The sequence below is a fragment of the Oryctolagus cuniculus genome, chromosome X, assembly GCF_964237555.1.
Source record: "Oryctolagus cuniculus chromosome X, mOryCun1.1, whole genome shotgun sequence".
In the NCBI taxonomy this organism is placed as follows: Eukaryota; Metazoa; Chordata; class Mammalia; order Lagomorpha; family Leporidae; genus Oryctolagus; species Oryctolagus cuniculus.
Window position 1 is genome coordinate 3,232,680 of NC_091453.1, and position 21,039 is coordinate 3,253,718.

The following is a 21,039-nucleotide window of genomic DNA, read 5'->3' on the forward strand; positions in this document are numbered from 1 at the left end:
CTGGAAGGGAGGCTGGAAAATGCTCTTTCTGGTTGGACAGCCACTCAGGACACCTCTTCACCAGGCATGGTGAGATGTGAATTATTGGAGGGGTGCACTATAATCCCACAGAGCAGCACTGTTCTCATTTCTCATTTCCTCTGCCTTTTTTCTCAGCCCCATGAGTGACCAACTCCCATGATCTTTCTTTAAGCACATCAATATATTCACTTGGGACATGGAGTAGTCTTACCAGGCTGTTAGGCATTTTTTCTCTTTAGGGTAGCTGAATTTTCTAACATCTGTGCTCATAAGATCATGTTTTGACCAGTGATTACTGCATGGTATTCCTACTTAAATTATTTTTTAAAGATTTATTTATTTATTTGAAAGGCAGAGTTACACACAGAGAGGAAGGAGAGGCAGAGAGAGAGAGAGTTCTTCCATCTATTGATGCACTCTGCCGTTAGCCGCAATGAGCAGCCGGGGCTGCTCTGATCTGAAGCCAAGAGCCAGGAGCTTCTTCTGAGTCTCCCACGCAGGTACAGGGGCCCAAGGACTTGGGCCATCTTCTGCTGCTTTCCCAGCCCATAGCAGAGAGCTGGATCAGAAGTGGAGCAGCTGAGACTCCAACCGGTACCCATATGGGATGCCAGCACTGCTGGCGGCAGCTTTACTGGCTACACCACAGTGCCATTCCCTATCAAATTATTTTTGTCACAGGAAATGCCCTCCCTTGTTCACCACGGTATTGGTAAGAGATTTTGTTACTCTACATGGTTTGCATGGCCAGGCACCAGAAGGACATTGTTAAAAGATCATGACACTCTTCTGGGTGAAATGGCTGCTCTCTCAGGAAGAGGCTATGTTCTAAACAGAAACTGACTGTATTTTCTTCTTTGGTTGAAACAGTATACATACCCCTTTCACCTTCTCCCTGACAGTGCCTCCTTGTAATTCATATTATTCAGTTTTACTTGAGTTTTAAGATACTTCAGGGGTAAATGTCACCTTTTGGGATTTTATGAGTAATATTACTTTTTAATGAGCCTTTTGAAGTCTCTTTCATTATAAACAGCCTATTTTCCCCAGAGATAGCAACTCACAATGCCAAATATTTGCATTTCTTTTGAAACAAAACCAAGGGGCTGAATGTTTTAAATATAAGCAAGTCCAATTCTCTTGCGTCTAGAGAACTGTATAATGAACCATATATATGTGACTTAAGCAGAGTGGGAAATTTCTCTGTCTCTCCTTCCTTCCTGTTATTTATTTATTTTCTTAAAAACACTGCCAGAGCTCAAATTCAGCACCAAGAAGCAAATAACTCTGTCCAGCCAATAAAATTAGTGAAGCTGAAGTTGAAGCCTCTTAGAGTCCAAAAGTGAAGGTTTTCCACATTCTGTACTTAGATGGCCAGGACTCCCTAGTGCATTCACCCTCATTTCTCCATGCCTTTTCGTAGTAGGTTAAGCCTCTGCATGTGGGTTCAGCATCCCATCTGAGTGCCGATTCAAGGCCCAGATGCTCTTCTTCAGATCTAGCTCGCTGCTAATGTGCCTGGGAAAGCAGTGGAAGATGGCCCAAGTCCTTGAGCCCCTGCACCCACTTGGGAGACCTGGAACAAGCTCCTGGCTCCTGGCTTCAGATAGGCCCAGTTCCATTTGGGAGTGAACCAGTGGATGAAGACCTCTCCGTCTCTCCCTCTCTCTGTAACTGCCTTTCAAATAAATAAATAAACCTTTAAAAAATATTTATCAGTAGTCCCTATTGTCTTTTAGATGCAGTGCAGATCCCTTAACTTGGTGTATTGAGCCTTCATGATCTGTGCCCTCTTTTCTGTCTGGACCATTTTGAAGCAGCTTCACTAATACCCATGATGCACTGGCAACCTGCTCTAGCTATACTTAGTCCAAGGGAGCTACTTTCTGGGGAAGGGCATTTTGCCTCATGTTTTGATGTCTTTGCAAATGTTTTTCCTTCTCCTTGCCTTGCCCTATGTGTCCTACAGCACTGCTTCTTAGACTCTACTGGCTTTTGCCTCACCTAGAGGGCTTGTTAAACCACAGATTCCCATACTTCACTCTCAGACTTTCTGATTCATTAGGTGTCAAGTGGGCCCTGAGAGTATATTTCTAGTAAGTACCCATGCAATGTTGATGGAGATGGGGTGGAGACCATACTTGGGGTAGCAAAACTCTAGAGTACCCTGTCAGGAAATCCTTACTGTTTTGAGATAGTCTGTATGTCTTTCTTCCTTACTGGATAACAGACTTCCTGGGAAAGAGAATCTGTTTGCCCGTTGGTGTATCTGTAGTGACTAGTGTCTGGGATATTGTTGGCATACAATATATGTCTGTTGACTGAGTGAATGAAGAAGTCACCATTTATGCAGTAAAGTTCAAATCACTTTGCTTTTTGTAGTGGTTGCACTGTCTTTTGGAATCTTTCAGTGTCATGGTATGTGGAATACCATTTATTTCTTCTCTATGCCCTTACCTGTCTTGGAAATGCTTACTTAATTGATATGGAACTTGAACCACCCCCACTATGGATATCAGTCTGTGAGTGAACTATAGGATGGTAGACATGGACTAATTTACATAGATTGTGAACTTTCAGATAGGAAATAAACTAATAGGCTTTATTTAATTGAGAACAGTGTAGAGCAATGTTTATACATCTCTTGTCAATATGACGCATCCCTGACCTTACTTAAGCCTCGCAATAAGTGGACTTTGCACTTTTAGTATCTGGGATATACCTATTCTAGTGTCACACTTTTAGATGCTTTCAGTATTTGTGATGTACCTTTTAGGGACTGTATGTGGGATGAAGGATTATCTGATGTGACTCTAGCATTCCAAATTGAAACCTGGGTCAAGATATCTGGGAACACTTTACACGTTTAAACTGTAGTATTTATCATGGTTATCATAGAGGTCATGTTTTAAAAATGTTCTCCAATCATTTGGTTTATTAATTAATTTAAAACATAACAAATCATTTGGCTTATTAATCAATGTAAAACTTAGAGTGAGAAGCAAAGGGAAAGAGTTGGGACTAGGTTACCACACTTACTGTGAGTTGGTAGGAGGACCATGCTATGTATGGGTTACACAATGTTCATATGCCCTCTCCTTTTGTAGTTAGACTTTTTTAGTTCTAGGGAATAGAGACTGTCCTTGCCAACTTAATTTTTCTTGGAAAAGAGGAAGAATTCAAGGGGAATTCAAGAAATGAGAGCCAAGAAGTAGCCTGCTGGTTCCTAGGGGTGGGAGTTTTTGGTTGGTTTTACTTGTTCTGCCATTATTGGACCTTGCCCTATTATATCAAGTTTGCTTCACTGTCCCCTTATCTCAGCTGCTGATAGCCTTCCTTACCTCTTCATCTTTATTTGCTTCCTCGCATACCTCATAGCTTCTGCCGATCCTTGGTTCTTGTTCCCTCATAACTCTATGTCCCACCTGGTCCTTTCCCTACATCATGGCCCTGCTGTGCTTCTGGTCAGGACTTGCTTTCTCTGCCACCACCTGAAGGGCTCCCTAATGCATGTTCAATGCCCACAGCCACCACATAAGGCACTTTCTTGCTTCAGTGGATAGAAGGGATGTATCCCAGGGAATATTAGCTTCCATATCAGAGCTAGGGAATGCAGCAGGCCAGCACCCTGGAATTTTCTGTACCTTCATTTGCTGGGAGGTGCTGGGACCTACCTCAACCTGTGCTCTGTCTGCCTCATGAACCATCTTTGTCCACTTAATCATTCACTCAGAAGCATGTGTAGGTCTCTGCTGCCACACCCAGCTGTGTAGGTTCCTTTGCTCTAGCTCTTTCTGTCAGTGCTGACCTGGAGTGTAGGATTTCTGTGAGTTTTCTACATTACAGTACAGCCAGGAGGCCATTTCCTTCCTTCCTTCCTTCCTTCCTTCCTTCCTTCCTTCCTTCCTTCCTTCCTTCCTTTCTTTCTTTCTTTCTTTGACAGGCAGAGTTAGACAGTGAGAGAGAGAGACAGAGTTTTAGACAGTGAAGTGAGAGAGAGAGACAGAGAGAAAGGTCTTCCTTCCGTTGGTTCACCCTCCAAGTGGCTGCTGCGGCCGGCACTGCACCGATCCGAAGCCAGGAGCCGGGTGCTTCCTCCCTGTCTCCTATGCGGGTGCAGGGACCCAAACACTTGGGCCATCCTCCACTGCACTCCCAGGCCACAGCAGAGAGCTGGACTGGAAGAGGAGCAACTGGGACTAGTACCTGGCGCCCCAACCGGGACTAGAACCCGGGGTACTGGTGCTGCAGGTGGAAGATTAGCCAAGTGAGCCATGGTGCTGGCTGCCAATCCATTAACTGATATCCCTCCTGGGATCTACTTCCAAACTCAGTCACATGTCTGGATTCCTTCCAAGATGCTGTCAAGGCACGGCTTTGGAATTTGATAAGAGCATTTTGCAAAGTTGTATAGTCTGTTGAGTGCTTACACTGACTTTGGATCTTCCTTGTTTCCTTTATTTGTGTTGTTTATTTATTACTAGAATGATAAAGTATTATTTATTACTAGAATGATAAAGTATTTTTTTAAAAAAATTCAGATAGATGCAGCCCAGTTTAAAAAGTCCTGATATACAAGAACCTGACTTTGAAGAAGAGATGAAAAAAAGAGAGGGCCATTATTTTCCCCCTTCAGGGGTTGAATAATGAATATGGACAAATCCCTTAAGCTCTCTGAACCTTGGTTTCCTCATCTAGAGGAAAGTACTAGAGCAAGTACTACCTCCTATGCCTACTTCTCAAATGTCCTGAGATGCTCAAGTGAGGAAGGGATGTGTGAAAGGCTTTGTGGATTTCAAAGCATTCTATGAATGTAAAGTATTAATTAATGGATAGTGACTTCATGGACTTTTTCTTTAAAAAAGATTTATTTATTTGTTTGAAAGTCAGAGTTACACAGAAAGAGAAGGAGAGACAGAGACAGAGAGAGAGAGGTCTTCCATATGCTGGTTCACTCTCCAATTGGCTGCAACAGCCAGAGCTGCACCGATCCGAAGCCAGGAGTCAGGAGCTTCTTCCAGTTCTCCCACGCAGGTGTAGGGGCCCAAGGACCTGGGCCATCTTCCACTGCTTTCCCAGGCCACAGCAGAGAGCTGGATGGGAAGTGGAGCAGCCGGGACTTGAACCGGCGCATATATGGGATGCCAGCACTGCAGGTGGTGGCTTTACCTGCTACACCACAGCGCTGGCCCCTGGACTTTTTTTTTTTTAAGATTTATTTATTTATTTGAAAGGTAGAGTTACAGGGAGGGAGGGAGGGAGAGAAATCTTACATCCTCTGGTTCACTCCCCAAATGGCTGCAATGACCAAAGATGGGCTGATCAAAAAACCAGGAGCCAGGAGCTTCTTCTGGGTCTCCCACGCGGGTGCAGGGGCCCAAGGACTTGGGCCATCTTCTGTTGTTTTCCCAGGCCATTGCAGAGAGCTGGATCAGAAGTGGAGGAGCCAGGACTCCAACCAGCATCCATGTGGGATGCCGGCACCACAGGCAGCGACTTTACCCACTATGCCACAGTGCCGTCCCCTTCAAGGACATTTAAAACTGGTTTCATTTACATTTTGTAGGAACTCATCTAGTCTGAAAGTGATGTATTGATTACTAATGACTAACAAGCACACAGCTACAGCTCTCAGTGTCCTTATGTGATCTTTCTTTTTTTTTTTTTTAAAGATTTATTTATTTGAAAGAGTTACAGAGAGAGAGAGAGAGGGAGGGAGGGAGGGAGGGAGGGAGGGAGGGAGGGAGAGGGTCTTCCATCTGTTGGTTCACTCTCCAACTGGCTGCAATGGCCAGAGCTGCACTGATCCGAAGCCAGGAGCTTCTTCTGGGTCTCCCACATAGGTGCAGGGGCCCAAGGACTTGGGCCATCTTCTACTGCTTTCCCAGGCCATAGCAGAGAGCTGGATTGGAAGTGGAGCAGCTAGGACTTGAACAGGCACCCATATGGGATGCTAGCACTGCAGGCAGCAGCTTTACCCACTACACCACAGCACCAGCCTCCTTTTGTTATCTTTCTTCTGACTATGCCAAAGGTCCCAGAGTCTTTCCTTGAGGAGTGGCTTCTTTGCTGGGTATATGCTCACTCAACATCCGTGGGAATACACATTGTATAGGTGGTGTTTCATCTCAGTCACCTGGCCCTCCCAAAAAATCCTGAGCCTGAAGTTGCAGATGTCAAAGTCATAGATATTTTAGTTAAAAGATGACATGTCCTGGATATATTGCAGCTCAAACTTACAGTTTCATCTCTAAGCATCATCATGGGGGAAATGGGTTTCTGAGAGGAATTAATTTGGGGAATGGTATTGTGTGTGATAGTGGTAGGGAAGGACATGGTGGGCTTTCTTAGAGTGCTCTCCTAATGGTTAATTCCTTGACAGTGTGCTCAGAAGCAGGCAACTTTGTGGCTCTTTAGCAGTTACCCCCAGCTCTTAGTTTTTGAGTTACCCTGTGTTTATCTCTTGGTTCCATGAGGGAGGACCTTGGCAAATGGTGCCTTAGCCTTAGGATAGATGGGACGAATGGAACAAAGCCCTTGCTCTTCCTCCCTGCATCACTGCTTTTGCTTTTCTCCAAGCATTACTGCATGGAACAGAGCTTTGTTTCTCCTCCACTACCTCCCTGGTTTTCTGGACTCTTAAATCCTCAGATTTGACATGTCCGCCCTCTAGTGGCAGGTTTGATGCCCCCTCCTCCCACCTTATCTGGCTTACTGTGGTATTTCAGCAACTGTTCTCACCACCCAGCTCTAGTCTCTGATTATGATCCTCAGTTCACAAATGTGAGATGAGAGGGTTAGTGGTCCTGACTTGCCATTCTAGTAGGAGCAGGGGATGTGGATTTTTAACCAGAGCTTTTGGCTCCTAGATTTTTGCAGGGTGAATGCCACGGAAAAAGATCATGTGGTTACAGCTGCTGTGGTATTCCCACCGCTGTGGGTTAAAAAGCATTTCACATTATTTTACTGTCTACTCAGATAATCTGAAAGGATCAAAATGTGATGATAGTTGAAGAGAAGAAAGATTGTCTTTTTTCAAACCTCAAATCTATTTGTGAATCTTTTTATTTCATTTTTTTTGAAAGGCAGAGAGAGAGAGAGAGAGAGAGAGAGAGAGAGAGAGATCTTCCATTGATTCACACCCCAAATGGCCACAACGGCTGGAGCTGGGCCAGTCCGAAGCCAGGAGCTTCTTCCAGGTCTCCCATGTGGGTGCAGGGGCCCAAGCACTTGGGCATCTTCTGCTTTCCAAGGTGCATTAGTAGGGAGATGGATTGGAAGTGGAACAGTCAAGACTTGAACTGGCACCTATATGGGATGCCAGTGCTGCAGGTAGAGACCTAACCTTTTAAGCCAAAGCACCAATCACAGATTGTCTTCTTTTTAATTTTTTTTAAAAAAAACCCTTCATTCATTACATTGGAAAAAAATTTTGACAGTATCCAAGTTCTCAGTCCTGTTAACTTTGGGGCATTAAAAAAGAAAGAATCAAGTATGATATTGGCTCTTAAGTTTATGTTCCAGTCACATTCTGGTTATTAAGTAGTCCAATTTATTTCCTCTAGGATAAATTAAGTATAAATATACACTATAATTTTACTGGTGTTTAATTTTCCTGCTTCATCTCACTAAAGACAGGTTCTCTAAACATTTGCTCATGTGTTTGTTTTCAAAGTCCTTTTCAGTGGAGAGAGAACTGCAGGATCACAACAGTAATTACCCTGATGAGCCCTGGAGGATAACAGAAGAACAGCGGGAGTACTACGTCAACCAGTTCCGATCCCTTCAGCCTGATCCCAGTTCCTTCATCTCAGGTGAGAGCATGGGGCCCCTGGACATTGTTTTCAGCTGATGGGACTGCACACAGCTTGAAATAGTTCACACAAAATGAGGACCACAATCTTTTGTGATTTCAATTTGTTTTCCTCCAAGGTTGAATTTCTTATCAAGTACAAACCATGCCTAAAAACAATTGTCTATGACATTTGGAAAATCATGTTTCCATTTCAAAGAGGTTAAATGGAGATTTAGGGGAACTTGGTCCAGAGCCTGTACCTTATTATTTGACGCAGTTCCTGAAGTAGTGGAGCACAGCACCAATGGGAGACCTTGGATTGCTTCCTCCTTAAACTGTAGCAAGGACGGGACATCGCCTTCTCAGCAGCCAGCATACCATGTCTCCTTTTGTTTTCTATGATGTAGAGGTTCAAACTCTTGCTCATTTTCTTTGGCTCAAGTCTCCTCTGGTTTTTTTCTCAAGTCTCCTCTGGTTTTTCTGAGAGAATTTAAAACACAGGAGGAAAATTGGCCAACACTTCCCCACATGTCTGTCCTTCTGGGCTGTCGTCAGATAGATAGGCATCATGTATGATGCAAGCTGAGAGGAATTTTTTTAAAAAAGATTTATTTATTCATGTGAAAGAGATACAGAGAAAGAAGGAGAGAGAGGGAGAAAGAGAGAAAAAAAGAAAGAAAGAAAGAGAGAGAAAGTGAGAAAGAGAGAGAGAGTGAGAGAAAGAAAGAGAGAAAGAAGGAAAGATAGATCGATCGATCGATTGATCGATCTATCTTCCATCCTCTGGTTCACTCCCCAGATGGCTGCAATGGCCAGGACTGGGCTAGGATGAAGCCAGGAGCCAGGAGCTTCTTCCAGGTCTCCCACATGGGTGCAGGGACCCAAGAACTTTGGCCATTTTCCACTGCTTTCCCAGGCACATTATCAGGGAGCTGGATCAGAAGTGGAGCAGCCAAGACCCACACTGGCGCCCATGTGGAATGCTGGCACTGCAAACATCGGCTTACCTGCTAAGCTATAGCACTGGCCACAAGAGATATTGATTTGATTTCTGTGTGCCTGCATTTTACCAAGCTGAAGACTAAACAAACACTGAGATAGTAGAGTCTGGAAGAAAAATTCATAAACTATTCTTTTTATACTTTAATTTTGAAGAATAACAGCATATCCTTGACTGTTGTAACCTGCCACATTGATATGGACTGAGTCTAGTTTTCTTTCATGAAATAACGTGTAATTGAAGTATACTTGTATAAATAAATGCAAACTTCACTTTCTGGTTGGTGATAATGGCCTTATTGAAGACCATATAGTGTAGATACAACAAGTGAATGTTGGCATCACAATTGAAAGAAAGAAGAAACCCAGATGGATGTATTGAACATTTGATAACTTTACTCTCTGCTCATGTGACCTTCTTGCCAGTATATGTAGATATTCAGTCAAATACAAAGGAATATTTGTTAGAAATGTTTTTGTTTTGCAGAATTGGAAATGTAGATGCAACCACACCTGTTTCCCAATATAACAAACCCTTATGTACCTAGCATACAGCAATGATTTGTTTATTTTAAAGATTTTTATTTATTGAAAATCAGAGTTATAGAGAGGCAGAGGCAGAGAGAGAGAAAGAGAGAGGGGGAGAAGTCTTCCATCCACTGGTTCACTCCCCAAATGACTGTAATGGCTGTGCCAATTCAAAGCCAGGAGCTTCTTCTGGGTCTCCCACGCTGGTGCAGGGGCCCACAGACTTGGGCCATCTTCCACTGCTTTCCCATGCCACAGCAGAGAGCTGGATTGGAAGTGGGGCAGCCAGGAGTAGAACCGGTGCCCATATGGCATGATGGCACTACAGGTGGTAGCTTTACCTGCTACGCCATAACTCTGGCCCCTGATTTGTGTTTTTCTGTATCCTCTCTCAGACCAGAGAATTTTGAGGCAATTGCCAGGCCATTTCAAGATGTGTTTCTAAAGTTAAGGCCTCTTTTTACTTTGTTTTATTTTTTCTATGCTAATATAGCTTTATTTTTTAAATTTTATTTAAGTTATACAAGTTTCATATATTTCATATATACAGATTCGGGAACATAGTGAGACATCTGCCGTACCCTCCATTCCACCCACTCTTCATCCCACTCTCCATTCCTTCATTCCCCTCCCTCTCAGATTCCTATTCTTAATTTTTACAGTGATCTATTTTCAGTATATTTAATGATCATATAGTTAACCTTAGTCTAAGTAAAGGAGTTAAGTGAATAATATGAAGAGAAAGAAAACAAAACATTTTTTCTCAATGGAAGAGACAAGGGCTATAAATAATAATCTATTCTCAAAATGACTATTTCATTCCAATATATTACATTTCAGGTATTCTATAAGTTACATTAGATCAGGGCAAATATATGTCTTTTTGGGACTGGTTTATTTCACTAAGTATAACTATTTTCGATTGTGACTATCTTGTTGCAAAAGACAGAATTTCTTTTTTCTTTTTTTATAGCTGAGTAGTACTCCATAGTGTATATTAGTGTATATATAAAACCATAATTTCTTTTTTTTTAAAGATTTATTTATTTACTTGAAAGTCAGATTTCACAGAGAAGGAGAGGCAGAAAGAGAGAGAGAGAGAGAAATAGAAAGATAGAGAGAAAGAGAGAGAGAGAGGAAGAGATAGAGAGAGAAAGAGCAGTTTTCCATCCACTGGTTCACTCCCCAGTTGGCCGCAACAGCTGGAGCTGTGCCGATCGGAAGCCAGGAGCTTCTTCCAGGTCTCCCATGTGGTGCAGGGACCCAAGGATTTGGGCCATCCTACACTGCTTTCCCAGAGCATAGCAGAGAGCTGGATTGGAAGTGGAGCGGCTTGGACTTGAACTGGCGCCCACATGGGATGTCAGCACTGCAGGCAGCGGCTTTACCTGCTGCACCACAGCACTGACCCCTCAACTTCCTTCTTGTTATTGCCAAACAATATTCCATTATATAGGTACAGCACATTCACCTATTGATGGACACCTGGGTGCTGTCACTCCCCAGTCACTCCACGCTGTGAACATGAGTGGACAGGCCCCTGTGAGGGCATGTTTCCCTGGACAGGATTGATATCTGTAGTTGATTTCTGTAGTTTCTATTCTGTTCTGTTGGTCTGCAGGTCTGTTTTCCCGTGAGTACCAGGCTATTTTGTTTTTGACTGCCCTGTAGTATGTCTTGGAATCAGGTATTGTGATGGCTCTACCTTGCTTTTGTCCTAACTGATATGTGTATATCCTGGTCATTACTCTGTGGAAGTATTTAGAGTATACAGATGTACTACTAGAGTGTGTGAGTGTGTCATCATTTATTTAGCCAGTCCTATGTTGGGATGTTTTAGTTTTTTGCTATTATAGATATTTCTTCTTTGAGTAGCCTCCTGCATGTCTTTATATGTATTTTTTTTCCAGACAGACTACTGAGTCAAAGGCTAAATGCATATATGATTTTTCTGGATATTGGGAAATGTCCCTCCATTGGAGTTGTGCCATTTTGTAGTCCTACCAGCATTTTATGAGTATGCCTATTTCCCCACAATCTTGTTATCAGAGCACATTACTAATGTTTTTAGTTTTTCCCATCTGATAAGCAACAAATCATATCTTTGTGTGGTTTTAATTTATAGATCTCTTTGAGCAAGCTTGGATTTTTTTCATATGGCTAAAATCATTTACATTTCTTTCTGTGAACTCTTATAGTGCTGTTGGTCTTTATTCTATACACATTTTAAATATACAGTGAGGGTGAGGTAAGAGACTATTTTTTTAAAAAATATTTACTTATTTTAGAGGTCGATAAACAGAGTCTGCTGGCTCACTCCCTAAATGCCTGCAACTGCTAAGGTGGGCCAAACTGAAGTTGGGAGCTGGGAACTCAAAGCTCCCAGGTTTCCCACGTGGGTGCAAGAACCTAATTTACTTGAGCCATCACCTCGGCCTCCTAGGGTCTGCATTAGCAGGAAGGTGGAATCATGTCCTATGATGTGAGACTCCTAGGCTGAATGCTTGCTCCCTGGTATTTAAAGCTCTTTCTATATATGATGTATTAATAGTTTGTCACTGCTATATCAATGCCTTGTATAGCTGTACTTTGTGGGTAAGAGATCCTCCTCGAAATAAAAAGCCTGAATATATTTACAGTTTTTTTGAAGAAATTTATTTGTTTGAGAGGCAGAGAGCGAGGCCGAGAGTGAGAGCAAGCGAGAGAGAGAGAGATCTCATCTGCTGGTTCACTCCCCAGATGTGTGCAGTGGCCTACCTGGGGCTGGGCTGAGGCTGAAGCTGAGGACTTAAAATGCAATCCGCCTATCTCATGTGGGTGGCAGGAGCTCAGTTACTTGAAGCATTGCTGCTGCCTCGCAGTGTCTTCACTGGCAGGAAGCTGGAGTTAGGAGATGGAGCTGTTACTGGTCAATGGCAGGGTTCTTGTCTTTGTGCAAGAAAGAATTCAGGCGTGAGAGAGTAGTAGAAAGTAAAAATAGCAAGGTTTATTAGGGTAGGGACATCCATAAGAACGGATGGGCGCCTCTCCAGACAGAACCTGAGAGAGTGTGTCCAGTCGCTCAGACTGGGGGAGAGCGGGGTTACATGGTTGAGTGGAGAGATTACACCTGGGCAGGCCAGGTGGGCAGCTCAGCAGAGAGAGGGCTCTGCGCACAGTCCGGTTGAGGCCGGGGGTTTTTAAGGGGATGGGCCTTGCCTCCCCACCTCTGCTCCTCCTGGAACAAAGGACTTTTTGTATGTAAATAGAAAAACTCCTATCTCAGTTTTCCCCCTGAAGTTATCAGACGGGGAAACCTGACCGGCATTGCCCTGCCTTAAAGGAGCCTTAGAGGAAGGATGGTTATCTAGTAGAAGGGGCTAAGGGCATTTGAAGTGCAGATACTGGGCTGCACCTGGAAGATTATCAGGCAGAAGGGGCAGGGGCTCCCACCTGGCAGGTTATCGGGTAGAAGGAGCAGGGCAGGATGCAAATACTGGGCTGCCCCTGAAACGTTATCAGGATGACTATGAGATGTAGATGCTGGACCCAAATGTCTCCTTAGGCCTTCGTCACACACACATAAGCTCATATCTGACTTCCTACCTAACAGAGCCAAGAATTGGACCCAGGTACTTTGATGTGGGATGCAGGTATCTTAACTACCAGGTCAAACACCTGCTTCCTTAATCCATTTTTTAATATTGTTAATACTTTTAAGTCTAAACTTTCCTTCTTCCTTTTCTGTACTGCATGTAATTCTCAAGCAGATATAAAAATAGATTGAAAGAACAGGAAAGAAGCCTGGTGTAGAATTTTTATGGTGGTTTGGGGTGGGGCTGGGTTGACAGATTCAGTTTACCTTTTGAACTTCCCCATCAGCCACGAAGGAGGGAGCACTTGGACTTCCTCCTCAGCTCCCTCCTTCTAGCTTCTCTGTAACACCATGATACAATGGTTTATCTACTGTCTGAAGGCCAAGCCAGGTCTCTGGCTGCGGGTTTGGATGTATGTGCTTTGACAAAAGGAGATGTAGTGGGGAAATGAAGACTGAGATCTGTCTGGGGATGTCTTTATATTTTTATATCTATAAAATAGCTGGTAAAAAGGATTGTAAGGTAGTTCTGACAAGTGTTTGGCAGGTAGCTGCGTTGATGGCCAAGAATCAGATGTGAGCATTATTTCCAGAATACTTTGGGGAGAAGGCTCATTAGTTTATAGGGTACTTTGTTGATCGTTAATACTCTCTCAAAGAAAATATGTTTGCTTTAGGGTCCTTTATAATCTATTACTTTTTTTTAAAGATTTAATTGTTTATTTGAAAGAGTTACACCGAGAGAGAAGGAGAGGCAGAGAGAGAGGTGTCTTCCATCCACTGGTTCACTCCCCAGATGGCCACAATGGCTAGAGCTGCTCCGATCCGAAGCCAGGAGCCAGGAGCTTCCTCTAGCTCTCCCACGCGGGTGCAGGGGCCCAAGGACTTGGGCCATCTTCTACTGCTTTCCCAGGCATAGCAGAGAGCTGGACCGGAAGTGGAGCAGCTGGGACTCGAACCGGTGCCCATATGGAATGCCGGTACTCTAGGCAGCGGCTTTACCTGCTACGCCACAGTGCTGGCCCCATATAATCCATTACTTTAAGGCCAATTAGAAGATTTGTGATTGCTACAGAAAGACTTGATTTTTATCAAATGAGAACAGAGCTTGAGGCTTTGGTTGGCAATTTTTTGTGTTAAAAGCCAGTCCTTTGAACCACAAATCTGTGTTGAAAACTGAAAGCATAAAAAATTCAGTCTCAGTGGGGTCTAAATTTCAAGTATAGTTGGGACTTGTGGTTATGTAACATGCAAAATGTAATGATTGCCTGATTTCATTGGATGTAGGTAAATTTCCTTTGCATAGAGAAGGACTCCTGAATACATTTCTCAAACAGCCACCAAGAGATCTTAAATCTCACCAAAAATCTTTTCCAAGATATCTGTCTTTTCTTTGGTGGGATTAGTGATGTTAATTTTCTTTCTGTTTGTTTTTCTACCATGGTTATGTCTTACTTTTCCACTGTTTCATTATGAGTGCTAGACAGATTTTTATTTAAAAATTTTGCAATTTGTCTTGAATGTAGTAAAATTTTGCAGTTTTGATAGAAACATAGCAGGAATTGATTTCCGTGATTTGCATTTGTTGTGAGTTTATGTTATTGCTTCTTTTCTTCTATTCTAATTTACAAATTATTTTTTTTTTTGACAGGCAGAGTGGACAGTGAGAGAGAGAGACAGAGAGAAATGTCTTCCTTTGCCGTTGGTTCACCCTCCAATGGCCGCCGTGGCTGGCGCGCTGCGGCCGGCGCACCGCGCTGATCCGATGGCAGGAGCCAGGAGCCAGGTGCTTTTCCTGGTCTCCCATGGGGTGCAGGGCCCAAGCACCTGGGCCATCCTCCACTGCACTCCCTGGCCACAGCAGAGAGCTGGCCTGGAAGAGGGGCAACCGGGACAGAATCCGGTGCCCCGACCGGGACTAGAACCCGGTGTGCCGGCGCCACAAGGCAGAGGATTAGCCTAGTGAGCCGCGGCGCCGGCCCTAATTTACAAATTATTTTAAAAACTGTTCATATGTTACTTTTAGTCCCATGATTCATAGTTGCTTTGAGGAATAAATTTTTTGTTTGTGGTTATAAGGTAGAGACTGCTAAATGAAAAAAACGTTGACTAGTTTGTATATGAATATAAAAGCTTCCCTGGGTAACTAATTAATGATTTGTTTAAACAATGGCTCTTGGCAGGTTCTGTGGCCAAGAACTTCTTCACCAAATCAAAGCTTTCCATTCCAGAACTCTCCTATATATGGTGAGTACAATTAACACCGAATAGTATCATGCTAGCATGCATACCCATCCTTCAGCATTTTAAACGTCTTATGTCCTGAATGATGTTTTAAAACTTACTAGAAAACAAATAGAACCTAAATTTATTGCTGTAGAAATTAAATAAGTACTCATATGAAAGCACAATAAACGTTGCCTGGTATATGCTAAGCTCTACAAGTGTTAACTATTGTTTTTAATGTAATTTTCTAATTATCCCTGTATTTTTTGGTTGTGTCCATTTTTCTTTCATTTTTGTAAAGTTATACAAGTTTCATGTATTTCATATGTACAGATTTAGGAATATAATGATACTTCCCACCCTACCCTTCCTCCTGCCGTGCTCCAACCTTTCTTCCTCATATTGATCCCTTTTGTATATAGGCAATCTTGAGCACGTGATACCTTCTATCTTGGATGTTTTGCTTTTGGATTTTCCTATTCCGTGTAATGCAAGCATTCAGAGGAGCTTGAAAAGCTAGTCTTTGTATTATTTTATAAGACCAGGTAGACAGAAGTTCCAGGAATATTTTGGAATTAAGTTAAATTAAACAACTGTAGCTGCCTATGAGTTTTATAAATTTGGCTTTTTGTAAATTTGTAAATTTGGCTGCTGTTTATCAAGTGGGCTCTGATTCAGACTTGCAGTTGCAGCATTTACTGCACCTTGCTGCTGACCTCTTGCAGCTCTGGCTCCAAAAGTGCTATGCTGGGCTGGTCCTGATGGTTCTATTTGCATTTATGAAAATGTTTAATGATGCTGTAACTCTTGGCTGTGTGTGGGCTAGTTCTTCCCAAAGATTGGGCATGAGATCATGCTGCTATAAATATATAATTAAAACATTGCAATTTTTATGCAGATTATAACAGGATTTAAAATTGCCTGTCATGTGTTGTGCTATTATTGGAAAAGTATTCCAGTACTACTTGTGCATGCCAATGTGTCTGGTATTCTGTACTGGATTTACATTCTTCAACCATGTACTCTGGTATAATTTTTTTTCCGACTAGCCTTATATTAGATTTTAAAGCTAGAAAAAAATGAAACTTTGATTTTGAAAACAATGCAATCTGTTTTGGCAGAATGCCCAGCCTTAATGTTATCAGCATGAGGCTGTCTCTCTTTTGGTTGAGACACGTCCATGAAAGCCAAATGCTGTTCTCCCCAGTCCAGCTTTTGGAGTCATTCTCTAACTCCTTACCCTGGGGAACCACTATTTCATGGCTGGTGTATTCTACATTGGAGGAGGAGGAGCTGTAAGGGCAGGAGGGATGTGAATGATCCAAAGCAAAGTTATGTAACTTACCTTAGAGATATTTTTCTCTCTAATAATAGTACAATTTCATATAAGTCCTATCTGTGTGCTTGTCCTAACACAAGTGTACATGTCTCTTCCATGCACTGAAGAGCTGGTTGAGCTTATGGGATCTTAGTTACTTTAGCAAATAGATTCTTTTGTGCTGAGTAAATAGGTCTGCGCCTTTCAGAGGGAGGCAGTGAGTGAAGCATACATAAGCTGCTTCTCCCTTTTTGTCTTACCTGGTTACAGCCTTCTCTAGGTGCTGGCTTTATCCTAAAACATAATTCAATCAATACTTAGTGAATTTATTTGTATTTTCACAGGAGCAAATCCTCAAGCAGAGAATGTTTTGATAAAAAAAATTATCTGCCTCAAAAAGTTCAGTGTTTTTCCTTAATGCTGGAAAATGAAGCACCTATTTTTATGCTCTGGGCAAACTACATAGTGGTTGGGACCACTGTGAAATGGCTAGGGCCGAGTTCCTCTGCTGGTTTGAACACCAGATCTAGGGTACTTAACATATGCAGCCAACATTTACTGAATGATGGTCTGCTAAGTGTGGAGTTCCAGGCATCCTTTTCTTTCTGTGCAGGTCCTCATTGTTGCAAAAACATACCTTCTGGAGAAGTTGAAGAATATAAATTTTGATTTATAAAATGCTACTGATGCCAATGCTATCAGTCAGCATTTTCTTCCTTCCAGTGGCCCCCTTTAATTTCAAATGGGTGTGGCTGGGAGGGTTTGGAGATCCTATGGAATCACCGCCAGAGAGCCTGGGAGCTGTGTTTGAATGCTTGAAGCCCAATAATTTTTCCTCTCTGCCCTGTGGTAGGTACTCATGATTTCTGTTACATTTAGGGAGCTGAGTGATGCTGACTGTGATGGCGCCCTGACCCTGCCTGAGTTCTGTGCTGCATTTCATCTCATTGTGGCCCGGAAGAATGGCTACCCACTGCCCGAAGGGCTGCCTCCGACTCTGCAGCCAGAGTACCTGCAAGCAGGTAAGGCTGTGTCACAAATCACAAACCTTAGGCACCTTCCAAGAAACCTTTATTTCTTTTTGTAAGTGCTATTTATTTGAAATGAAGAGCTGAGCCAGGCTGGAGCCAGGAGCCTGAAACTCAACATGAATCTCTCAGGTAGATGGCAAAGACCCAAGTATTTTAGCCATCTTGTACTGCCTCCCAGAGTACACATTAGCAAGAAACTAGAATTGAGAGTGGAGCCAGGACTTGAACACAGGCACTCCAATATGGGATGCAACTTAAGCAGCATCTTGACTAGTATGCCAAATGTCCCCCCCCCACCTCCGCCATCCCTGTTCTGCTGAAACTTTTGTTTCTTAAAATGGTGTCCAGATACTTGGAGAGTCCTTAGTATCTATAGTTATTTTTCTTTAACTGGTATTATACTTTGACATCTTATGAGAAATAGAACTGTTACAGGTAAGGGTGATTCATCTGTTATTCCCTTTTAAGTGCCCTCTGGATGCGTTAGAACCAAAGTTACCCTTTTATGACAGTTGTGGAATAGGCAAGTATTGAATTTCCCAGCTGATATCAAAGAAGATCTCATAGAGCCAAGTGCTGACTTTGCATCTCAAGATACCTCCCAGTGTGCCCAAATGACCTTGGGCTGTGGAATAGAATAGAACTCATATACCTAATTAATAAGTGAAAAGATTCCATGCAGTAAAATGTGCAAAGTACTATCATCTTAAATGTACAGTTGATGAATTTTTATATATTGGATATACCATATACCCACCATCAGATAAAGATATACAGTATTCCAGCAACCAGAAGCTGGTAATAGAACTCTGACTCCTTAATAAAAATTGTCATCCCCTGACTATGGATTTGAGCCCTTTACATAGAATCATGGTGAATTCAACATATGTATCATTTCCTTTGGAAGGCTAGAACAAGTAGTTGTGACGTTTTCAAAGGCAGTGAGTGCTGGCTTGTTTTCCATTGTTCAGAGAAGCATAATTTTCAGTGAAAGGGCCCAGTAACAGCTGGTGCTTTCAACAATATTTCTTACTTTTAAGGAAGCCACTCTTAAGTAAAGGAGAACTTAGCCTTGGGTGATTATTGGCAAGAGGGTCAATCTCTTTAAAGAAATTGTAACCATTACTAGAGTATACTTTTTGTGACTAAATCTGAAAAAGGCCTTAGATTGTCTTGTGCAGTGTCCTCCTTATGATGATGACACCAGATTCAAAGTGATATCTAAGTCAGTCTTGGGGTATCTGACTCTGTTAAATAAAAAGACTCATTTTATGTGTTAGGTAGGGTGGAGGTAGAGATTCAACCAAAGCAAAGAGACTATGTATAGGGTGGGTGCCAGTCACAGGTGAATCTGTTGGAGGAAGAGTGACTCATTTTGGAGTCTTCCTCAAATACCCCCATAAATTATATTGGAGAGGAGAGGTCAGAGCAAAAGCTACTACTAATTTTAGGACTTTGACTTTACTAGTAACAGCTGCTTTCTGCCTAAAACTGTTTTTTTAAAGATTTATTTATTTGAAAGAGTTACACAGAGAGAGGAGAGGCAGAGAGAAAGAGAGGGAGGGAGGGAGAAGTCTTCCATCCATGGTTCACTCCCTAGATGGCCGCAACAGCCGGAGCTGCGCTGATCTGAAGCCAGGAGCCAGGAGCTTCTTCCAGGTCTCCCACGTGGATGCAGGGCCCCAAGGACTTGGGCCATCTTCCACTGCTTTCCCAGGCCATAGCAGAGAGCTGGATTAGTAGTGGAGCAGCCGGGTCTCAAACTGATGCCCATATGGGATGCTGGCGCTTCAGGCCAGGGTGTTAACCCACTGCGCCACAGTGCCTACAACTGGTTGGTTGTAACTTGAGCCTTCCTTAGAGACTGGGGAAGAACCTCAGTCTTCTAGGAATTAGCTTGCAATTGGGCAGCTTTTGGATGGTAAACTGCTCTTTCTTCTTTGGTTTCTCCCTTTACCCCCCAACCCATTCTTTTTGTTTTCCTGGATTGCTACAAAGAGGTGATGACTTTCTTTCCTGGGGCTACCTTGGCAGCGCAAGAACATACAGTAACACCCTCTTTTGGGAATGGGACCATATGGGCTTTTCTCTACAAGGGATTAACAGCTCGCCTGAGGGCTATGGTCTGCTCTAGCATTATTTAGTTTTATCTAACAGCTTCAATGTTTGTTCTTGCAAGTCTTGGGAGGAGTCCTAAGTAATTTTATCTCCCATACACACAGTTTTGGGATCAGGATTAATGCTGAGTTCTTGTTCTGATGCCATATGGCCTTGGGATCCATGCCATGTGTCATGATTCCCTATACAAGTCGCTTTGTAAATATTCAGATGTTTCATGGACTGTTTAAAAAAAATCACTGATAACATTTTTAGAAATCTGAAAGCCATGAGATAAAAGTATGTTAACAGAAATCACCTCTTAATTTCTTAACTATTGCAGATGGCTTATTTTGACTTTCTTATTCAGTAGAGGGGAGGCTATTAAAAAATAGTGCCAATCCCGGCGCTGCGGCTCACTAGGCTATCCTCCGCCTGCGGCGCCGGCACACCGGGTTCTAGTCCCGGTCGGGACGCTGGATTCTGTCCCGGTTGCTCCTCTTCCAGTCCAGCTTTCTGCTGTGGCCCAGGAGTGCAGTGGAGGATGACCCAAATCCTTGGGTCCTGCACCCGCATGGGAGACCAGGAGGAAGCACCTGGCTCCTGGCTTCGGATCGGTGCAGCGCAATGCGTCAGCCTTAGCGGCCACTTGGGGAGATGAACCAACAGAAAAAGGAAGACCTTTCTCTCTGTCTCTCTCTCTCTCTCTCTCACTAACTCTGCCTGTCAAAAAAAAATAGTGCCAATCAAGAGGCATCTCTTTCACTTGGAATGAAGCCCCTTGTTTCTTTCTGGTCTTTTATGGAGGCTGGCAACATATATTTAGGTGGAAACAATAGTCCATCACATATCTTTCAAGGCTAAGCTTGTGATTATAAAATAAATTGAAAGTATGTCATTGCAAAAATTAAAAGAAAAATAAGAAAGGAAGAAGGAGGGAGGGAGGATAGGGTGTAAAGTATCATTGTGTTGTTAAAACTGTATATATGAAATATGTGAAATTTGTTCCATTTATATAAATTAAAAAATTGCAATCATTTTCCAAGATTGTGAGATTAATCCAGGATTATATAGTTCTGATCAGCACGGGAGTTTTGACCTGCTCCGTTTCCGACCTGGACCGGTTCACCCCTCCTTAGGCAACCTGGTGGTCCCCCGCTCCCGGGAGGTCACCATATTGATGCCGAACTTAGTGCAGACACCCAATCGGCATAGCGTACAACAGCCCAGAACTCCTGGACTCAAGCGATCCTCCAGCCTCAGCCTCCCGAGTAGCTGGGACTACAGGTGCGTGCCACCGCGCCCGGCCAGGATTATATAGTTCTAAACGAAAACATGAGAAACCTCATAAAATCCCATCAGTCTCAGTGCCAGTGTATTTTAGGCAAATGTTGAGGGTTTAGAAGTTAATTTTTAAATGTTTTGTTGCCCATGTTTATCCCTGTATGAA

The 21,039-nt window shown here is 42.9% G+C and overlaps 1 protein-coding gene across 10 annotated transcripts in view; it reads left to right on the forward strand.

Annotated features, from left to right (window-relative positions):
- Positions 1 to 21,039, forward strand: part of REPS2 (RALBP1 associated Eps domain containing 2) — a 259,100-nt gene that overhangs the window by 122,528 nt on the left and 115,533 nt on the right. For all 10 annotated transcript variants that reach the window (XM_002719927.5, XM_051827618.2, XM_051827619.2 and 7 more), the window contains exons 6-8: positions 7,697 to 7,835; positions 15,101 to 15,164; positions 17,341 to 17,483. In XM_002719927.5, coding sequence (XP_002719973.1) covers positions 7,697 to 7,835; positions 15,101 to 15,164; positions 17,341 to 17,483 — 346 coding nt within the window. The remainder of the gene's footprint in view (positions 1 to 7,696; positions 7,836 to 15,100; positions 15,165 to 17,340; positions 17,484 to 21,039) is intronic.